This window comes from Montipora foliosa, chromosome 1, assembly GCF_036669935.1.
Source record: "Montipora foliosa isolate CH-2021 chromosome 1, ASM3666993v2, whole genome shotgun sequence".
In the NCBI taxonomy this organism is placed as follows: Eukaryota; Metazoa; Cnidaria; class Anthozoa; order Scleractinia; family Acroporidae; genus Montipora; species Montipora foliosa.
This window is the reverse complement of record NC_090869.1, coordinates 919,564-937,063: the sequence shown is the minus strand read 5'-3', so window position 1 is coordinate 937,063 and position 17,500 is coordinate 919,564. Positions and strand designations below refer to the sequence as shown.

The window sequence follows — 17,500 nt, the reverse complement described above, 5'->3', positions numbered from 1 at the left end:
CTTGTTTTTCCTCGAGTTTGCCGACATTACGGACGTCGAAATAAAGCAAGCAATTTGACAGTAAAAAAACAAGAGCAAAAAAGACAAGAGCCCAACGAAATTCTGGATTTGGGGAGTCGAATTTCGCGCTACTTAGAAAACACGTCCGTCCACTTCGACTCCGCGCATGCATTTCAGGTATGCGCTTGTTTAGCCTTATGTTTGTCACCGTAGTTTGCGTTCAATTAGAAAGACTGCCAGTTTGTCGTCATTACAGAGATTATCAGTCACACGCGCCCCTCAACGACTTCTTTTTGATTTTTCCAAACCAAATTTGAATGGTCGTCAATGAAACATTTTATTGACGTCCATCCAAAATTTAGTTTCCTGAAAATGAAAAAAGGTCGTTGAGGGCGCTTGTGACTGGTAATCCCTGTGATGACAATAAACTGGGAGTCTTTCTAACGATTCGATCTGATAACAAAGAATTGTTAACTGCGCGTGTAACTGGTAACCGCCGTAATGCATTTTGCGTTCATGCAGTTGGGATATGTATTTCCCTTTAATTTCACCAGGATAATGAAGCGAGTTTCCATTACCCGTTGTAAATCAAAGTTATCGCGTGGACAAAACACAATAGGCACAAACCCCGAACTGAACCAATCAGAATGATTCAAAGCAACTCCTTCTAATTTACTAAAAGCGCGGGAAAATACTCTCGTACAAGGCTCAATTTGTTTTGGTTTCGCTTCTCATTGGTCGAAAAGGTGGCGCGAGCTTTCTAATCCAATCAATAACCTTAGCAGCGGCAATCAGGCAATTTCAGTTCTTCCAACAATCAATTGAGTTTTACTCGGTTAGCTCAAGTCCTAAAGCTTTTGAGTGACAACCATACCATTTCTCGGGATTTGGAAAAGACGGCTGTTTATTAAACTCGTGTTGTTCTCGAAGCCTTGCACTGAAATAATTAATTATAGCATGACAGTAACTGTGCCAAAGTAATTAAAAGACCAAAAGGACAGCAAACAACTATGAAAGAATTGTGTATTACGGTGAAGTTTGTTAGGGTATGTGTTTTTAATTTATGATTAAAATTGACCCCCAAGAGAAACAAAAATTGAAAATGGGATTAATTCTATGTTGAGTGCTTCATGGACACGTCAGTTTCTTAACAACTGGGTTGCTGTCACATTTTTCTGGCAAATAAAAAGGCCGCGAAGGTAATAATACTTGAATAAGTGAATTCAGGCCCTCTTTCACCGAACAAACACAGCGATATGGCCATGGCTTTATTAGCATCGATGCTATTTCAATTCAAATGTGTTCGCGTCTTGTTTCAAGACGAAAACACCGTTTTCAATGGCTCATAACAATTCCTTCGATTTTCCAGCGTTCTGCTTCCATCTCCCAGATCCTTTCTTTCAGCAGGCTCATCTTCGCTATATAAGCAATTTAATCACTAGTGTTTTAAACGCATTTTTCGCTCCATTCGCGGTTATCGCTAACGTCTTGGTGTGTTTTGCCATAATTGTCAATCCATCGCTTCGCTCGCCATCGTGCCTCTTAATAGCATGTTTAGCTTTCTCGGATATTCTCGTTAGCTGAATCGTACAACCGAGTTACATCGCTTATCGTCTCGGCGAAATTCACCAAGGCTACGTCCGATGCATGACCAGGATATTGTATGCGAAGGGTTTTTACATCTGCTATGGTGTCTCTGTTACGACCTTGAGCGCAATCAGCTTCGAGCGCTATCTAGCACTTAGACTGCACCTTCGCTACAAAGGCCTGGTCACTGCGAAACGCGTTTTAATGGTAATCATCTTCATCTGGGTTCTCAACATTGCGCTCGCATCTCTACAGTGGGTACACAATGCAATCGCCCGAGGCCTGCACCTGTTTTCGTGGTTGGCTTTCCTGATCATTGCCGTGATTTCGCAACTGAAAATCCACATCATCGTTCGCCACCATCAGCGTCAAATTATGAGACAACAGCTGCGACTCTCCTCCTCTAACCATCATAATTTTAAAACGCAAGTGAAGTTAGCAGTCGACATAGCTTACGTTGTTGAAATTTATTTCTAGTTGAATCCTCCTGTCCTTGTCGTTACAGATTTGCACCAGCTACAAGCACTTGCAAAAAGGTTGAGACACTGCATCGAAAATTCACTTCTTCTTCCTTAAACTCACCTTGCACTTCATAAGATAAGTCTTAACGCCCCTCTCTCCCCTCCCCCCTTTTTCAATCTTGATACCCTTAAGTTTGAATGGCAAATGCAGGGGGGAACAACTTTGCTTGGGGGGGAGGGGGTTTTTTTGGTGCGTTGACTTGGATGACACGCGTTGTATCGTTTATAACAGCGAGTGTCTCAACTCTTTTTGCAATTGCTTGTCTCGATGGTTGTTGCGTATAATTCATCATGGCGACTAAAAGGAACGGTTGTTAGGTTCAGCGAAGGTATCAATGGAAAGCAGAAAGATGGAGCTTGAACTGGGATAGTCGTTGCAGCGTTCTAATTGAGTTCTAATTGGTGAAAATAAAGTTGAAAATTAGTGCAAATTACGTGGTTCAATTTATAACGTGAAACACGTTGTTTCGACGAGTAAGTGTGGAAAAAGGTTGTGTTTCGCCATGATTTTGCCGATTTCAGCCGTAGTAAGTTTCCCAAAATGTTTAGGCGAGGTGGAAAGAGTCATTCCAAATTATTTCTCCAAGAAAATTGTCCAGTCAGAACTGTGTCACAGGAAGGACGGCGTTGATCCCATCTGCATGTGCCATTCAAACTAGTGTGTGTGCCCAATTATTTTCAATACCGGTTGGCAGTTGCCATATTAATCCGATTGAGAAGGAGTTCAATTCTAGTAGAACGCGAATTCTAGCCCCAAGCGATACAGAATGACATAACCTAAGTTTGTTGAAAGAGTATCACGTGTACACTTCACGCTATGAGCAGTGACACTATTATTGATAATATAATCTCTTCAATGAGCAAGCGCTCTGTATAAAGGCTTAAAATTCAAAATAATTGTAGGCGAACGAAATACTGAAAGGCTGTTATTCCTTGTAAGAGTTATCAACCTCTGTAATGAAGGTAAAGGACGGTGCACAACAAAAAAATAAACAGGTTATCAAATGATAAGCTTGTCAGTCTTTTATTAAGTTATGAAGACGTCACCATGTCACGCAAACATCGTAACAAGCAGAAATACATTTTCGTCCAAAAAAATAAACCCTTTTTCCCTTATTGACATGTAACACATGCAAATGGAAAGAAAAAGAACTTGAGGTAGACTTTTCGTGATGACAAAAGCAACAGGCGGTTAAAAGAACTTTTCGCAACGGTCTACATAATTCCAACGGTCTACACTCGAAAAACATTAAAGAAGTAGATAAGATTTCATTACTTCTACTGTAGACCGTAGACCGTTGACCGATGACGCAAGCATTAAATTATCCGTGCTTCACGCTAGTAACAGAAAACCGTTCATTTATTCTTCAACGGAATTAGCTAAACATTTTGCACTTTTCTGAATCTCCTTTAAAAAAGACTGATTGTTCAGGGAATGCAATCGACGGAAGTACATCAGGTTACTATTGACTGAACAGACACGCGTACGTACGAAAATCGATCCTACCTCATGGGTAACTGACAACACCACAGACTGTTTTTGGAAATGTTTTCAAAAACCGATTCCACTACAGATTGTAGTGAAAGACTGAATTTCCGCAAAGACCTTCGTCCTTTTATCATACAGCAGCAGAAGCACAACACGCATATCCCTAGGTACTATTTACGTAAACAGAACGTTATGGGTACAATCTACGCACGCTTATTGCGTGCGCTCTGATTTCAACTAAGACTTCTTACAATGCATTGACGCTGTTAACACCAAATTTGACATCCCACCAACACAAAACTGTGTTTGTTACCGTCAAAGATTGTGATAATGACTACCTGTAGCGCGCAAGAGGTCAACACCCAATTTCGTACAAATTGATTGCCAATTATGATAATTACAGCATGCCTCAAAAAAGCACATTTTCAAATACCATTCCTCAATACACAAACCTATCCGAACTAAACAAACTTATCCTCAAAGCTTACAATGTAACTGTCATATATGCAAGGGATCGCCCCAAAAAACAAATAGACAACCCGGCAATACGGAGGTAAATCAACTAGACAAGCACTTGCAAAAAGGTTGAGACACTGCATCGAAAATTCACTTCTTCTTCCTTAAACTCACCTTGTACTTCATAAGATAAGTCTTAACGCCCCTCTCTCCCCTCCCCCCTCTTTCAATGTTGATACCCTTAAGTTTGAATGGCAAATGCAGGGGGGAACAACTTTGCTTGGGGGGGAGGGGGTTTTTTTGGTGCGTTGACTTGGATGACACGCGTTGTATCGTTTATAACAGCGAGTGTCTCAACTCTTTTTGCAATTGCTTGTAGTTATGGGTCACATAGACACGATTACTACAGTTGGAGCGAAACTGTTGCTTTTTTAAACTCATTTATAAATCCATTGATTTGTCTCTGGCGAAGCGAGGAGATTTGAGATGCTATTAGGAAGCTTCTCAGAGATAGGCTCTGCAAGAAAGGCGATCCAGAAAGCTCGAAAGATCCTTCAAGACTTCGAGGAAAATTTGAAAATGCTCCAAATCTGAGCACAGAGAGGCTTCGAAGGTACTGAGGGTTATCAACATCATCATCATCACCGTCATCATCATCATCATCATCATCATCATCATCATCATCATATACGTTTCCCAAAATTAATGACACCCAAAAATTTGGCCTGATATAACTTATATTTGCGCGATATCTGCCGTAGGTGTCTTGAAGGAAGCATGTAAATGAACTTACTTTGTTCCCATAATTTCAATGCCTTCAAACCGAGTTATGATACTTTAAAAAAAACCAAGTGTTCCACGCGTTTTTGCTTTTGTTCCTGTAATCAACATGGGAACAAGTAAACTGAGAACTTAAAGGAACTTCTGTTCCGAGTTGAAATTTTTCTTAGGAACCCAAATCTGCTTAATTGGGAACTGGAGTTTCTCGTAGTAGCAATTCGGAACTCAAAGTTCCTGTTAGTTTCTTGAAAAGGAACTCCATGTTCCGTTTTCGTCTCGTAAGGAACAATAGGTCCTTTTTTTGTGCGGTCCGTTTTTCATTTTGGTTTCTTTCACAACAGAAGAGAACAGTTGTCCCTGTTTTAATCATTCCCTTAAATCGAAGAAAAACTCGTCGTTCCTAATATTTAACATAAAATCGCATTGTCCTTGACAAAAAGGAACAGCTGTTCCGATAAAGCCTGTTCTGCTTTGCGATTGTTCCTATGTAACTGCTATCAATTCCCATTAGTGTTACAAAGGAACACCATTGTTCCGAATCATACTGGTCTCTTATACGTCAAGGAACACAGTTCCCTTGTAAGCCACGAGAAGTTCCGAATTTATAGGGAGATTCTCTAACGTTTTTTTTTCTGTTTTTGCTGAAAAATACTCTCTGGTCTTTATGACTAGCTATCTTGGCGTGTTCAGGCAGGTTTGGGCGAATTTGAATAAATCGGATATTTCGCGTTAATGATACATTGTTTGATTCTGAACAATTTGCAAGGTGTCCAAGATTTATTTTTCCTTTTTTTTTTTGTTTTCAATGCTGGCAAGAAAAAGAAGCATTCGAAAATAGGCAAGTTGAGGCAGGTAGCGCAAAAACCCCAACTGATTGGTCTGCAAACCGCCAAGAAACATGCTTAAAATTCAAAGTCGCGGGTCACTTGGAAGAGGACGATTTAGATGGTTTGTTTCATTGTCCAGTCAAAGATTGTAACCATGATGGATTTGTGTCTCAAAGAGGTTGCAGAAAATCCGTTAAGAGTAAACACGGCTGGTTCATTTATTTTGATGAAAAACCCCAACACGTCCCCAATCAAGAAGAAACGAGTCCCAAAAAGGAAGAAAACGACACAAGTCCAACCCTCACAGCAAGATCTGTACCTACATTTGATCGCTCAAGTGTAATCATGCAAGAACTTCTGTCTTGGCTAACGGGGAGTGGTGGAGGATGCAAGAGTGACCGACAAGCGCAACAAATCGTTAGCAAATGTCTTAAGTTCCTAAAATTCTGTTGCGAGGACGAAGAAGAACTAACTCTGGACATAATTGACTTTAGCTTGTGCTCACCTAATCTATTCTTCAAATTTGTTGATACAATGCAGGACGAATGGAAACTTGGGCACGCGGGGTGCATTGGTTATTTAGATGCCATTGCCGAACTGATGGATTTCAGAAAAGTAAACGGGGCATCCGAGGTTGTATTGAGGGGTTTGTTGTCTACAGAAACCTATCTGAAAAAAGTCCGTAAAACAGTTTCAAAAATGATGCGATTACAATGGACAAATGAACTCGACATCGACACCTTAGAATCCAAGGGACATTGGGCCACACTAGAAGAGCTTCTGGAGGTTGTTAAGCGCTACTTTCCACGCTACGAGAACGTTCTCAAAGCATGCAAGGATAAACCGGGTACAGTATCTCCACTGGAGTTGTCCTTTGCAACAAAATTCCTTGCGGTATATCTGTTTATCAAGGTTAAAGGCTCACGTCCAATGACCTACCAGTATTAAACTGTTGAAATGGTGCGCTCAGCAAAGAACAACGATGGATTTGTCGATCAGAAAATGTTTAAAACCGCTGGAAAATATGGCTTCGACTCTCGTTTCCTTACCGACTCAAGGATGCAGGTCTTAGATGGCTACATCGACCACATTCGGCCTAACCTAAAACCAACTTGTGACTACGTCTTAGTCACAAGAAATGGCGGCCAACACAACAAACTTGGCCAGCTGATGAGCAAATTGGTGTTCGCGATCGGAAAATACGTTCACCCTACTCATTACCGACAAATAGTGGAGACGGCTAGCTCCAAGAAACTTAGTAGTAAGGCGCAGGGCACAATCTCCGAGGATCAGAAGCACAGTTCTATTGTGGCAAGAGTGCATTATCAAAAGCAACTATCCCGAGAGGTGGCAACTAAGGCGCATGAATATTTGAAATCACTTTATGGCGAGAAGGGCTCTGAGTTAGAAATGGATCTCCGATCAAGACTTTCAGACAAATCCGCGTCCTCGCCTGAAAAACAAGAAAATAACGATGGGTCCACCCCCGAAGAAGACAATATTTTCATTACGCCTTCTAAGTTCAAAAGCCAGAATGTTTCAAAAACGCCCGATTCTTTGAGAGGAAGGAAAATTCTACTATTCACTCCTGAAGAGGATAAATATTTGAAGATGGGACTAGATCGCCATGGGTTCGGAAATTGGACAGCTATTCTTAGATATCCAGATTTTCATTTTTAAAAAGGACGAAAACCGAACACTCTTTTCAATCGCGCAATCAGGAAATTTCGATCAAAATGTTAGTAATGTTTTTTAAAAGGCAGGATACCCACATTAAACTTCTATCGGATGAAATTTAGTTGATCCTCGGTCAACATCATACAAATAACCAAAAAGCCTTCGTTGTCAACTATCCGTTTCCAATGTGCCCCGATGACATAAAGTTTAGCAAATTCTCTGCGAACATATCGAGGAAGTAAATAAAGAAAATCCAGTTATCATAACATTGGGTTTTATCAATTCGAACAAACTGAACTCAGTTGGAAAACAAAGAGTTGACTGCACTAAACACTTTTTTTCCTTTTTCATTTCAATCACCTTGTAACAAATTTCAACTTTTTTTTCTATTTTTGAAGACTTATGATCACATAACTTGTCCTTTATTTTTGACTAGGATTTAAAAAAGTTTGTTATTCTTCCTTTCTTAGGCACTGGGGTGCTTATTTGGGATGGCCGTTTTCTAGATCTTCTTCTCTGGACGGTTTGGCTTGTGCTTCTCGGTGTTGATGTCTGGGACGAAGAAGGCGTAATGAAAATCTCTTGATCGTCGCTTTCTTGTCCGTCGAATGGGTATGGCATTGGTGCCCATGCGTTTGTTACTCTCTCAGCCTGCTCTCTGGAAATCCACTTTCTCTCTATCGCTCTTTTTCTTCTTTCCATTATTACTAGTCTCAAAAGACCAGGTAACGCATCTCGCTTAAAGTTCAACTTGAGGGCTTCCACGGTAACTCCAATCATGTAATGTGTTGCTCTTTTGATGTCGTCATCTGTAGTAGTTTCTTCTCGTTCTTGCAGCTCACGTAATTCTTTTTCCTTTGCCCAAACCCACTCGTTCTCGTAGTATTTGGAAGCTTTATCCTGCACATTTCTCTGTTCTTCTTCTTTCTTTTTCGTGAAATACTCGTCCCTTGACCGTTCAATTCTAGGATGGTATGGGGGTTCAACCTTCTCCAACAAGTGAGCATCTTCCTCTCGAATCATTCCCAATGATATCCAATGTTGTCTTGTCTCGGCAAGAATTCGCTCCTTAGCCTGTCGTGCTTCATTTTCTCGCTCCTTGGTGGCGCGCTTCATTCCAGCTTCAATGAGGCCCAGTTGCCTTTGTCTCAGACTGTTGCATGGCTGTTGATCCCGAAGCTCAGAAATCTTTTCAAGTCTCTTCTCCCATCCGTCAGAACACGTCGACTCAATATCTGAATTTTCTTGGTCGACTTCTTCTCCGGATACATCGTCGTCTGCTGCAACGAGTTGCCCTTCTTTGATTTGTGCTTCTTGGTCGCTTTCACTGTCATCCAGGTCCATTGTTTTGATTCTGTCCTTCTACTTTTCATCAAATTCATTGGGCTTCGCCGCCGTTCCAGGCATTGGAGGGGGGAGCTCATCATCTGGAGTGCGTGCCACTCTGCTAGCCCAAACAATACAGTCCATTGCCTCTCTCGTAATGACTGTAGTACTCCTGAGACTGGTGGAGTGTTCAGACTCTTAAAATAGAATTTGCGCAGACGAGCATCCATGGCCGCGTTGTGTTCTTCACCAAACTCCATTTCTGTTTGACAGGTGATAAACATGGGACACCGAATTTCTTGTGGACGAGAGTTTTTGTATTTCCGATGATGTGCTGTAAGTCCCCCTTGGGTCAAGACTTTCCAGTCATCTGGATCCAAAAGCTTCACATGTACTTCATCCATAAGGATTACTTGGGTGTTTTGGTCAACGAGACTCTTGTTGAAAGCTTTCTGTTTGGTTATCATTGCGATATACCTGTCAACGGAAAAAGAGAAGTAATTTCAATAAACTTCTTACACACTTTCGTCGTGAGAACACTCTACCTTTTCATATGCTCATTTTAGAGGAGGAATAAGGAATAACAACTCAAGCGTCCACCTCAATAGTCCAAAATCACTTTTCAATTTGTCATATAATTTCTAACTGATAAATCACTTGAAAACAAAAACAAAACAAGATATTACAAAAAGAAATAGCAAATACCTGGCAGGAATTATCCAAGTGATTGGCGTGAACAGGCTCGTTTTACCGCTGTTTGGCTCTCCAATTAAGCACATCACTTTTTCTTTGTGTTGCTTTATTCCGACATTTAGAAGGCGCAAGTAATATTTGCAGAAGTATGCCTGTTTTGTAAAATTTCTTGGAAGTACTTGGCCTCTGGTTCTTTAGTGTGAGCGTAGTGTAAAAATGCTCGCGGACTTTCTACTCCAGTTTCTTTGATTGGGTTCAGGACAAACGCTCGTCGACTTAAGGAGAAACACCAACTGTTGGAAACTTCAATGAGATCGCAGTTTATTTTCAGCTGCTTGGTAAATTCATACTCGGGGTCTGCCAGTGTAGATTCAAGCTTGTTGAAATTTGGAATGATAATCTCTTTTAATTTCTCGTTGTTTGCCAGTAGCGAGATAAACTTTTTGATGGAACAGGCGTGTTCGTAAGTGTATATTGACTCTTCATTTCTCTTAAAAACTTCTCCTTTGTGCAATGCGTAGCCCAGTTTTGTCATGGCCCTCTCTATTTTGTTTAATGCAATGACCACTGGGGACTTTGACAAAGCTCCTTCAAGTGACTGAGGGTTTTCCACTTCTTTGATATTTTCTATCCCGAAAAAGTCAAACACCAAACCAGCTTTCATAACAGCCGGGATGGCTCTGTTTTTCAAATCCGATGAAAATATTGGACTTGTAACTTGTAGGCGGACCACACGTTCGCTGCCGTGGATTGAGGGAACGGGCTCTTCCAAAATCTCGGATTCCAGTGACTCTAAACAATGCTCAAATGACTTGTCTACTTTTCTTTGCAGGAAGCTGTTATTGTGGTCTTTTAGTGATCTACATAAAGGAGCTATGGCACTGTCTTCCTTTCCTCTCGTACATTCTTGAACAGATTTTGCTGAAACTTCCATACCAGTGTCCACGAGCGCAGAATGAACAGGAATAGTTGGCACTCTGGAGAGCTACCCAATACGATATCGCAGGCCAATATATCTTTTTCTTACTTTGAGAACGTTTATTCGCCATTTCTTCGTTATCTTCTATTCCTTGTCGTCGACTTTTTTTTCGACAACTGCAACTGAAGAAAAGAAAAATGCAACTTCTTTGATTTTCTTCATAGCCTTGTCACACTCGTCTCGTTTGACGCAGATGTCTAACCACAGATAGTTTGGGTGTCTTGTATCTTGCAAGGTGTTGTAGGTCACTTTGGCTGAGATCAATGAACATCTTTCTTCAACGATGGGTAAAACTTTGCTCACAAGTGCACTTCGAATATTCTGCAGCAGAGTAAAAAAAAAAGGAAGTTCAGTACTCTTACTCAGTTTAAATCCAATTAAGACTATACAATTCAATCTCAAACTAAAAACAAGTTAAAGCACAGGATACATACCTTACTGTTGAGTTGTCGAGCAGGAGCAGTTGCCATCACGGTTTCACCTTGTAACTGGTGAGGGCAACTTACTAGCCTTTCAGTTTTATAGCATTTTCAGCTATTAGCTGATTTAAATTCTCTCATCCTTTTTTTGTTTTTTGGAGTATTCGTACTATTTGAACGAAATAGCGGCGGTAAAATGCTTTGGGTATTCCATTCATACGTTTCAAAGCTTTCAATAGATAGCAAATACTCTGCGTAGTGAACAAATTTTCGCATTTTTTCTAAATATGGAAACTGTTGTCTGACATTCCCTAGTTTAAAATCTTTGAAAGAAGAATGTGCCTGCTTTTAAAGCAATGCAAGTGTATTCCGATAGAGAACGATGATATGCTACATTCGTTTTTTGGCGGAATTCAGCATGTTCTACGCTTCCTCGTTAATGCATTTACAGCTATTAGCCGATCTAAATTCTGTCACCCTTTTTTGTTTTCTTGGGGTATTCGTGCTATTTGAAAGAAATAGCGGCTGTAAAATGCTTTTGGTATTCCATTCATTTGCTTTAAAGCTTTTAATAGATAGCAAGCACTCTGCATGCATAATGAACAATTTTTCGCAATTTTTCTGAATACGGAAAACTGTTGTCTGACATTCCATGGATTACAATCTTTGAAATAAGAGTGTGCCTGCTTTGAAAGCAATGCAAAAGTATTCCGATCGAGGACGATGATTTTCTGCGTCCGTTTTTGGCATGACTTATTTTCGAGGAATTCAACATGTTTTATGCTCCCTTGTTAATTTTAAAAAATGTATTCCCATAATAGGAAGTCAGGTTATTTAGTGAATGTGGCACATTAGAATGCCCTATTCCAAACTAGTGCGAAAAGCATGAAGCTCAGTGCGCTGGCAGATATCCCATCCGAACCCAAGAATTCAAAGTACCAAAGAAAGAGCCAAGAATGTCATCAGCAATACTCAAGGGATGTTAAGAGGGTGAGAACGATTTAACCATGGATGAAAACCCTTTGAAATCGCATGTTTTATTTCTTGTAAATATTTGGGCAGCGATGTGTTTTACAGTAAGCAAGGATTCTGCGAACAGAATTGAATGCTTATTAACAACGGAATACTTGGCATGCAAAAATATGAAACTACTTTTAAACAGAGCTTAAAGATAAAGCTATTCTTAAAAAAATGTTTAAACAGGAAATGACATAGATGCCCTTTACTTTGGGAGGTATCATCCTTAGACCCTAATCATCATACCAGTTAAAGATCTGGAAGTGCTGCCTCCGTATTTCCGTCATATCTATTATATTTTGGGAAATTCATTCCTCAAAATCGACTCCTGCACTAAAATATTTCAAGCCATTCGGAAACACAGTTGATGACAAAGAAATACTTGCAGCTAAATAGGGAGGTACTGTTCAAAAACTCTAATCAGTATGCCAGTTGAGGATCTGAAATTTTAAGAAATTAATTGATTTCTAAATCATCCTCGGCATAAAAAAAAAATAATAAACATAAGAAGGAAACACAGAGATGGCGGAGACGCACTTACAGTAACATACGGGAGTAATAATAACAGACAGTAATCAGCATGCCATTGAGAGATCTGGAAGTGCTGTCTTCGTGTATCCGTTATATGAAGGACAGAATTCACTCGACATAAAAAAACAACTTGCTTTAATCGGAAAACACGCCTTTGCCCACAACAAACCGGGGGCAATGCGAGGTTTGCTACGAAAAGAAAGAAATACAGTAATATAAGTTAGGAGTGTAACTACGTAAAACGTAAACTAAAAAGATTATTTAACAAATAACAAGGCTTACCGAATGTGCGCAACAAGACAGTCACTCAGTTGAACAGGACGAAAAAAACGACTTAACAAAATTTTCGGTCCTAATATAGTTCTACTAATTGGCCCCTTGGCGAATAACGAGAAAACTCCTAAGACACTAAACTGATTCTGTTCACTAACGAGGTAGTGTTACTTGAGTTGAAAAGAATATGACAAAAAAAAAAAGGATAACAGTAATAATAATTCGCATACAAAATGGAGTTATAAACTGTCCGCAACATTCCGGCCTCAAATAAACTACTTGATAGAAACAGTTTATTTCACTCAAAATTCATGCGGACATGGGAAAGTTCTCCAAGAAACACAGCTTTGTAATGGACCTGATCAGGGAACCGGTTTTCGTTTTAATCTCCACTGAACGCACGTGACCATCTTTAGCTTTGTGGACTCTGGTAACCCGACCTAAGGGCCATTGACCCCGATGGGTGTTCTCCTCTGTGAGTAAAACCAAGTCACCCATCTTAAGGTTTCGGCTAACATAGCTCCACTTGTGGCGTTGCTGCAACGTGATCAGATATTCTCGGAGCCAACGTTTCCAGAAAATGTTAGCTAGGTACTGTATTTGCCGCCAACGTCGCTGACAGTACTGATCTTGTTCGGAGAAAACTCCAGGGGGAATCGATTGGTTTGACCTCAGTAATAACAAATGACTTGGAGTGAGAGGCTCAGCATCTATTGGGTCTTCTGGGTTTGGCGTTAGAGGGCGAGCATTTATGACTGATTCAGTCTCAGCCATTAGGGTCTCAAGTTGCTCTCGTAGAAGGGCCTTGAGGATTCTCTTGACTGATTGAACGATTCTTTCCCAAACACCTCCCATGTGACTGGCTGTCGGTGGGTTGAAGATCAATTTGATCTCGCGCTGACTTGTAAACGCATTTATCTTCTGTTGATTCCATTCTGACAGTCCACTTCGCAGTTCTCGCTCGCCACCATGGAAATTGGTACCATTATCGCTTCTGATGATTTCGGGACTTCCTCACCTGGCAATAAACCTTCGCAGGGCGTCAATGAACGAATTCGTGTCTAAAGAGTGCGAAATCTCAATGTGGACAGCTCTGGAGGCTAGACAAGTAAACAAGCATCCGTAGCGTTTTACACTGCTGCTCTTAAGTCTCACTAGAAACGGGCCAAAGTAGTCAATGCCTACGAACGTAAAGGGCGGTCGGTCTGGGGTTAGGCGCTCCGAAGGCAAGTCCGCCATCTTTTGTTCCCTTGTTGGTGAAGCTCTCTTACGGCAGAAAAGGCATTCTCTTAACACACGGCGCACCGCCACACGACCCTTGACTATCCAAAATTTCTGTCTTATGGAAGATAACACGTGTTCTCTACCAGCATGGGCTAACTCTTCATGGTACTTCCTAACAATCAAATCCGTTACATGGTATTTTTTGTGAAGAAGAACTGGATGCTTGACCTCAGTTGGAATAGGTGCGTTTTGCAATCGACCTCCTACGCATAAGATTCCATCTATCAGTATCGGGCACAACTTGCGAAGGGGACTTTTTGACTTCACCACTTGAGAAAAATGCTCTTTGAAGGCTTCCCTCTGGACACACAAAACAATTTCCTTTTCAGCCCTTTTTACATCATCTACCGAGAGCTCTCCCTTAATTGGCCCTACGTGATTTCCTTCATCATGATTTCGCACTTTGCTGAGTAGGAAAAGCTTGTACTTCAACAACACGCGACTCCCCTCTTGAGACGATTCCAGGAAGAATAGCGCTCTATAAATGAATTCATGATGCTCTTGTGTGAAATCACGTACGTATACGTCTGAACTTCATTCTTCACCTCTGGGTGATCATCTGGTATATTCGGTATTGTGCCAAGGGAGGGCCAACATTCATCTGATTTCCACAAAAACTCAGGGCCATGCAACCAACGCTTATTATGGATTAACTGTTCTGCAGTTAGACCATCATCAGCAGGATCAGGCATCATCAGCAGGATTGGATCTCGAGTCAACATACCTCCACTGATCAGGAGACGAACCGCCATGAATAATCGACAGGTGGTTTGCCACGAAGGTTTGAAATCTCTTAGACTGATTTTGGATCAACTGAATGACAGAAGTGGAATCACTCCAAAAAATGCTCTCTTCGATGGGCAGATGAAGCTCTTTCCGAATCATATTATCCAACTTCACAGATACCACTGCTGCCGACAGCTCCAAGCGAGGGATTGTGATCGCCTTTAGGGGCGCCAGACGAGACTTTCCGATGACAAATGAACAATGAATGTTACCATCCGTATCAATCATGCGCAAATAGGAAGCTGCTCCGTAGGCGCACTGGAATGCATCGGAGAAATGGTGGACCTGAGCGTGACTGACCTCTCCAAATGAATCAGGTTTGTAACATCTTCTTACTGCAACCTCCGACAATAGACCTAATCGGCTAACTCAATGTTGTACCCAATTCAAATCTCCCGGGATTAAGATTCTTTGTTTATTGTATTTGCATGATAATGTAGCATTTATATTTAAATGATATGGAAATACCTGGAACAAAACGTTTTATTCCCAAAGGATTTGAATTGGGTACAACATTGAGTTAGCCGATTAGGTCTATTTAGGTAAAGCAGCTAGCCAATCTTTGCAGTCACTCAGAGCTTGACCTCCTAAGTTCTCATCCCAACCGATCTTCTTCCTGCATAATTCCTGCAGAATCAACTTCGCTGACAATGTGAAGGGCGCCAAGAACGCAAGGGGGTCATAAACCGAGCTTGCGACTGACAATATACCTCGTCGGGTTGGTGGTCTTTCCTTGGCAATGACTTTAAAACAGAACTCATCGGTTTGAACTTTCCACTGTACTCCTAGAGCATGCTCCGTGGGCATCTCGTCAAGGTCCAAGTTAACAACGGATTTCGCTCGTCGACTCGGAGGGATGCTTGCCAAGACTTCTCTGTCATTGCTCATCCATTTTGTTAAGCTGAATCCACCCCGTGATAACAGCTCAGTCAACATTTTCACAAGTAGCCGTGCATCGTGACGCGTTCTGACAGACTTTTAACAGTCATCCCCGTAGAAATTCCTTTTTACTGTATTCACGATCTCGCTGGGAAAGGTATCCTTGTTGTCTTCTGCTGTTCTCAACAGACAAAAACAGGCACAACTTGGGGACGAGGTAGCTCCGAAGACGTGGACCGTCATCTTATACTCTGCTGGGGTGCTGTGTAGTTCTTCATTCGGCCACCAGAGGAAACGCAAAGCGTCATGGTCACGTGGATCAACTCTGGCCTGATGAAAGATGGACTCTATGTCAGCGATTATAGCGAACTTCTCCTGTCGGAATCGCATCAAAACACCGATCAGGTTATTGTTCAGGTCAGGTCCTTGCATCAACTGGTCGTTCAGTGAGGTACCCATGTATTTAGCGGCACAGTCAAAAACTACACGAACCTTGTCCGTTTTCCTGGCGTGGACAACTGGATGATGAGGAAGGTACCAGACGATCTTTCCTTCAACAGACAGCCCTCGTGGAGGAATCTTTACTGCGTGACCCTTAGACAAATATTCGTCCATAGTAGTGTTGTACTTCCTATGAAGTTCTTCATTCTTTAGAAGTCGTCTCTTCAGCGAACATAGCCTCGACTCAGCCAAACCACGGTTGTTCGGGATCGAAGGCGGTCGATTTCTCCAAGGCAACCCGACCTGATAATGACCATCTGTTTTTGTAACCGTCTCATTCATAATCTTCAAGGCTCGTTTGTCTTCCAATGACATGCACACCTCAGATGCAGCTGAACTTTCACCAAAGTCAGTAAACCAGAACCTCTTCACTTGCGACTGAAGCAAGTCGTTGTCATCCAGGGAACGCACAAACCTCACATGAAATTCTTCGTGAGGATTCGTGGGACCAACTGGGCCCAATAGGGTCCATCCTAACGGGAACCTGACTGCATACGGTTCATCACTTGCCCCTTTTCCCTCGTCTAGCACTCAAAATGCCTCGGGACAATCTCTGCCAATCAAAAGCATTACTGTCTGATCATCAATCTGGGGAAAACTTAAATCTCGGAGATGGGGCCACCGCCTTAAATCATCAGGTACTGAAATGCTCTTCTCTGACACAGGAATTCCTTCAACAGACCACACTGTAGACAGGCAGAGATCCTTTACACCATCTATGCTGCTGACCTTCAGACCAACCCCTAACCCACTTTGTTCTTCAGTGTTACTAAGGGTAGTAAGAGTAAACTGCCAGTTTATCCCATTCAAACCAAGCTTCTCCAATGGTCGATGATCACACAATGACACGTCTGAACCGTCATCCAACAATGCGTATGTCTCAATGACCCGACCGTTACATAAACCTTACATAAACACCGACCGTTACATAAACCGTTTAATGCCGCGGCCGACGCTTGGTGTGAAACTACTCTGTGATCTACGTCGTTATTATCACGCGCCCCATCCAGGGGATGCAGTAGGGTGTGATGTTTTCTTACGCAACCAGACCTTTCGCACGCTCTTACCGCTGCACACCCCTTCGCGTCATGACCAGGTACCAAACAGTTTCTGCAAATATGCTTTTGGAACAAGAGATCGAGGCGTTCCTGATAAGTGTTCGCTTTAAAGGCTATGCAGTCCTTCAAGAAGTGTAACTTTAAGCACAAGGGACAATGCGGACTGGAAGTACAGACTTCAGGAGGAGGGTAACTACGCGTGACATTGCGAGGTCCAAGGCTGATACATTTATCTGTGGTTACATCTCTGCGTGTGATCTTTCTCGAATCTCGATGCGAAACATCGCGTGGATGGACACCTACATTGTTCCTTATCTCGCGTGGACTCTCGTGTGAACTCTCTCGAGCACTTACACTTCTCACAGCCAGGGTTGTACCTCGACGCGGGGTATCATTCCTATTTCTCTGTTGAGGTCT

The 17,500-nt window shown here is 41.8% G+C and overlaps 5 protein-coding genes and 3 pseudogenes across 5 annotated transcripts; 2 read left to right on the top strand and 6 right to left on the bottom strand.

Moving 5' to 3' along the window:
* The window catches only part of LOC138008066 (uncharacterized), an 885-nt pseudogene extending 858 nt beyond the window's left edge, over positions 1-27 (bottom strand).
* A 1,311-nt stretch (positions 28-1,338) lies between these two features.
* Positions 1,339-4,673, top strand: LOC138008060 (adenosine receptor A2b-like; annotated as a pseudogene).
* Positions 4,674-6,359: 1,686 nt separating this feature from the next.
* On the top strand, positions 6,360-7,340 carry LOC137973910 (uncharacterized; annotated as a pseudogene).
* Positions 7,341-7,769: 429 nt separating this feature from the next.
* Positions 7,770-8,681, bottom strand: LOC138008050 (DNA ligase 1-like). The gene has a single exon (XM_068855239.1). It carries the CDS (start codon positions 8,679-8,681, stop codon positions 7,770-7,772), a length of 912 nt encoding a protein of 303 aa, XP_068711340.1.
* A 4,203-nt stretch (positions 8,682-12,884) lies between these two features.
* LOC138008044 (uncharacterized) lies at positions 12,885-13,430 on the bottom strand. Its single transcript, XM_068855226.1, has one exon. The coding sequence runs from the start codon at positions 13,428-13,430 to the stop codon at positions 12,885-12,887; it is 546 nt and encodes a 181-aa protein (XP_068711327.1).
* Positions 13,431-13,589: 159 nt separating this feature from the next.
* LOC138008036 (uncharacterized) lies at positions 13,590-14,873 on the bottom strand. The gene is made up of 2 exons (XM_068855213.1): positions 14,584-14,873; positions 13,590-14,337 (listed from the first exon to the last, which is right to left on the bottom strand). Exons 1-2 carry the CDS (start codon positions 14,871-14,873, stop codon positions 13,590-13,592), a joined length of 1,038 nt encoding a protein of 345 aa, XP_068711314.1.
* A 306-nt stretch (positions 14,874-15,179) lies between these two features.
* Positions 15,180-15,581, bottom strand: LOC138008027 (uncharacterized). Its single transcript, XM_068855201.1, has one exon. It carries the CDS (start codon positions 15,579-15,581, stop codon positions 15,180-15,182), a length of 402 nt encoding a protein of 133 aa, XP_068711302.1.
* Positions 15,582-15,623: 42 nt separating this feature from the next.
* Positions 15,624-16,340, bottom strand: LOC138008020 (uncharacterized). Its single transcript, XM_068855189.1, has one exon. It carries the CDS (start codon positions 16,338-16,340, stop codon positions 15,624-15,626), a length of 717 nt encoding a protein of 238 aa, XP_068711290.1.
* Between the last annotated feature and the right edge of the window lie 1,160 nt (positions 16,341-17,500).

Coding starts and splice junctions, on each gene's coding strand:
- LOC138008020 (XM_068855189.1), bottom strand. CDS start 16,340: ATGTCATTGGAAGACAAACGAGCCTTGAAGATTATGAATGAGACGGTT.
- LOC138008044 (XM_068855226.1), bottom strand. CDS start 13,430: ATGGGAGGTGTTTGGGAAAGAATCGTTCAATCAGTCAAGAGAATCCTC.
- LOC138008027 (XM_068855201.1), bottom strand. CDS start 15,581: ATGTTGACTGAGCTGTTATCACGGGGTGGATTCAGCTTAACAAAATGG.
- LOC138008050 (XM_068855239.1), bottom strand. CDS start 8,681: ATGGACCTGGATGACAGTGAAAGCGACCAAGAAGCACAAATCAAAGAA.
- LOC138008036 (XM_068855213.1), bottom strand. CDS start 14,873: ATGATTGATACGGATGGTAACATTCATTGTTCATTTGTCATCGGAAAG. Junction 14,338..14,583: donor TCGTCTCCTGATCAGTGGAG/GTATGTTGACTC, acceptor ATTCATTTATAG/AGCGCTATTCTTCCTGGAAT.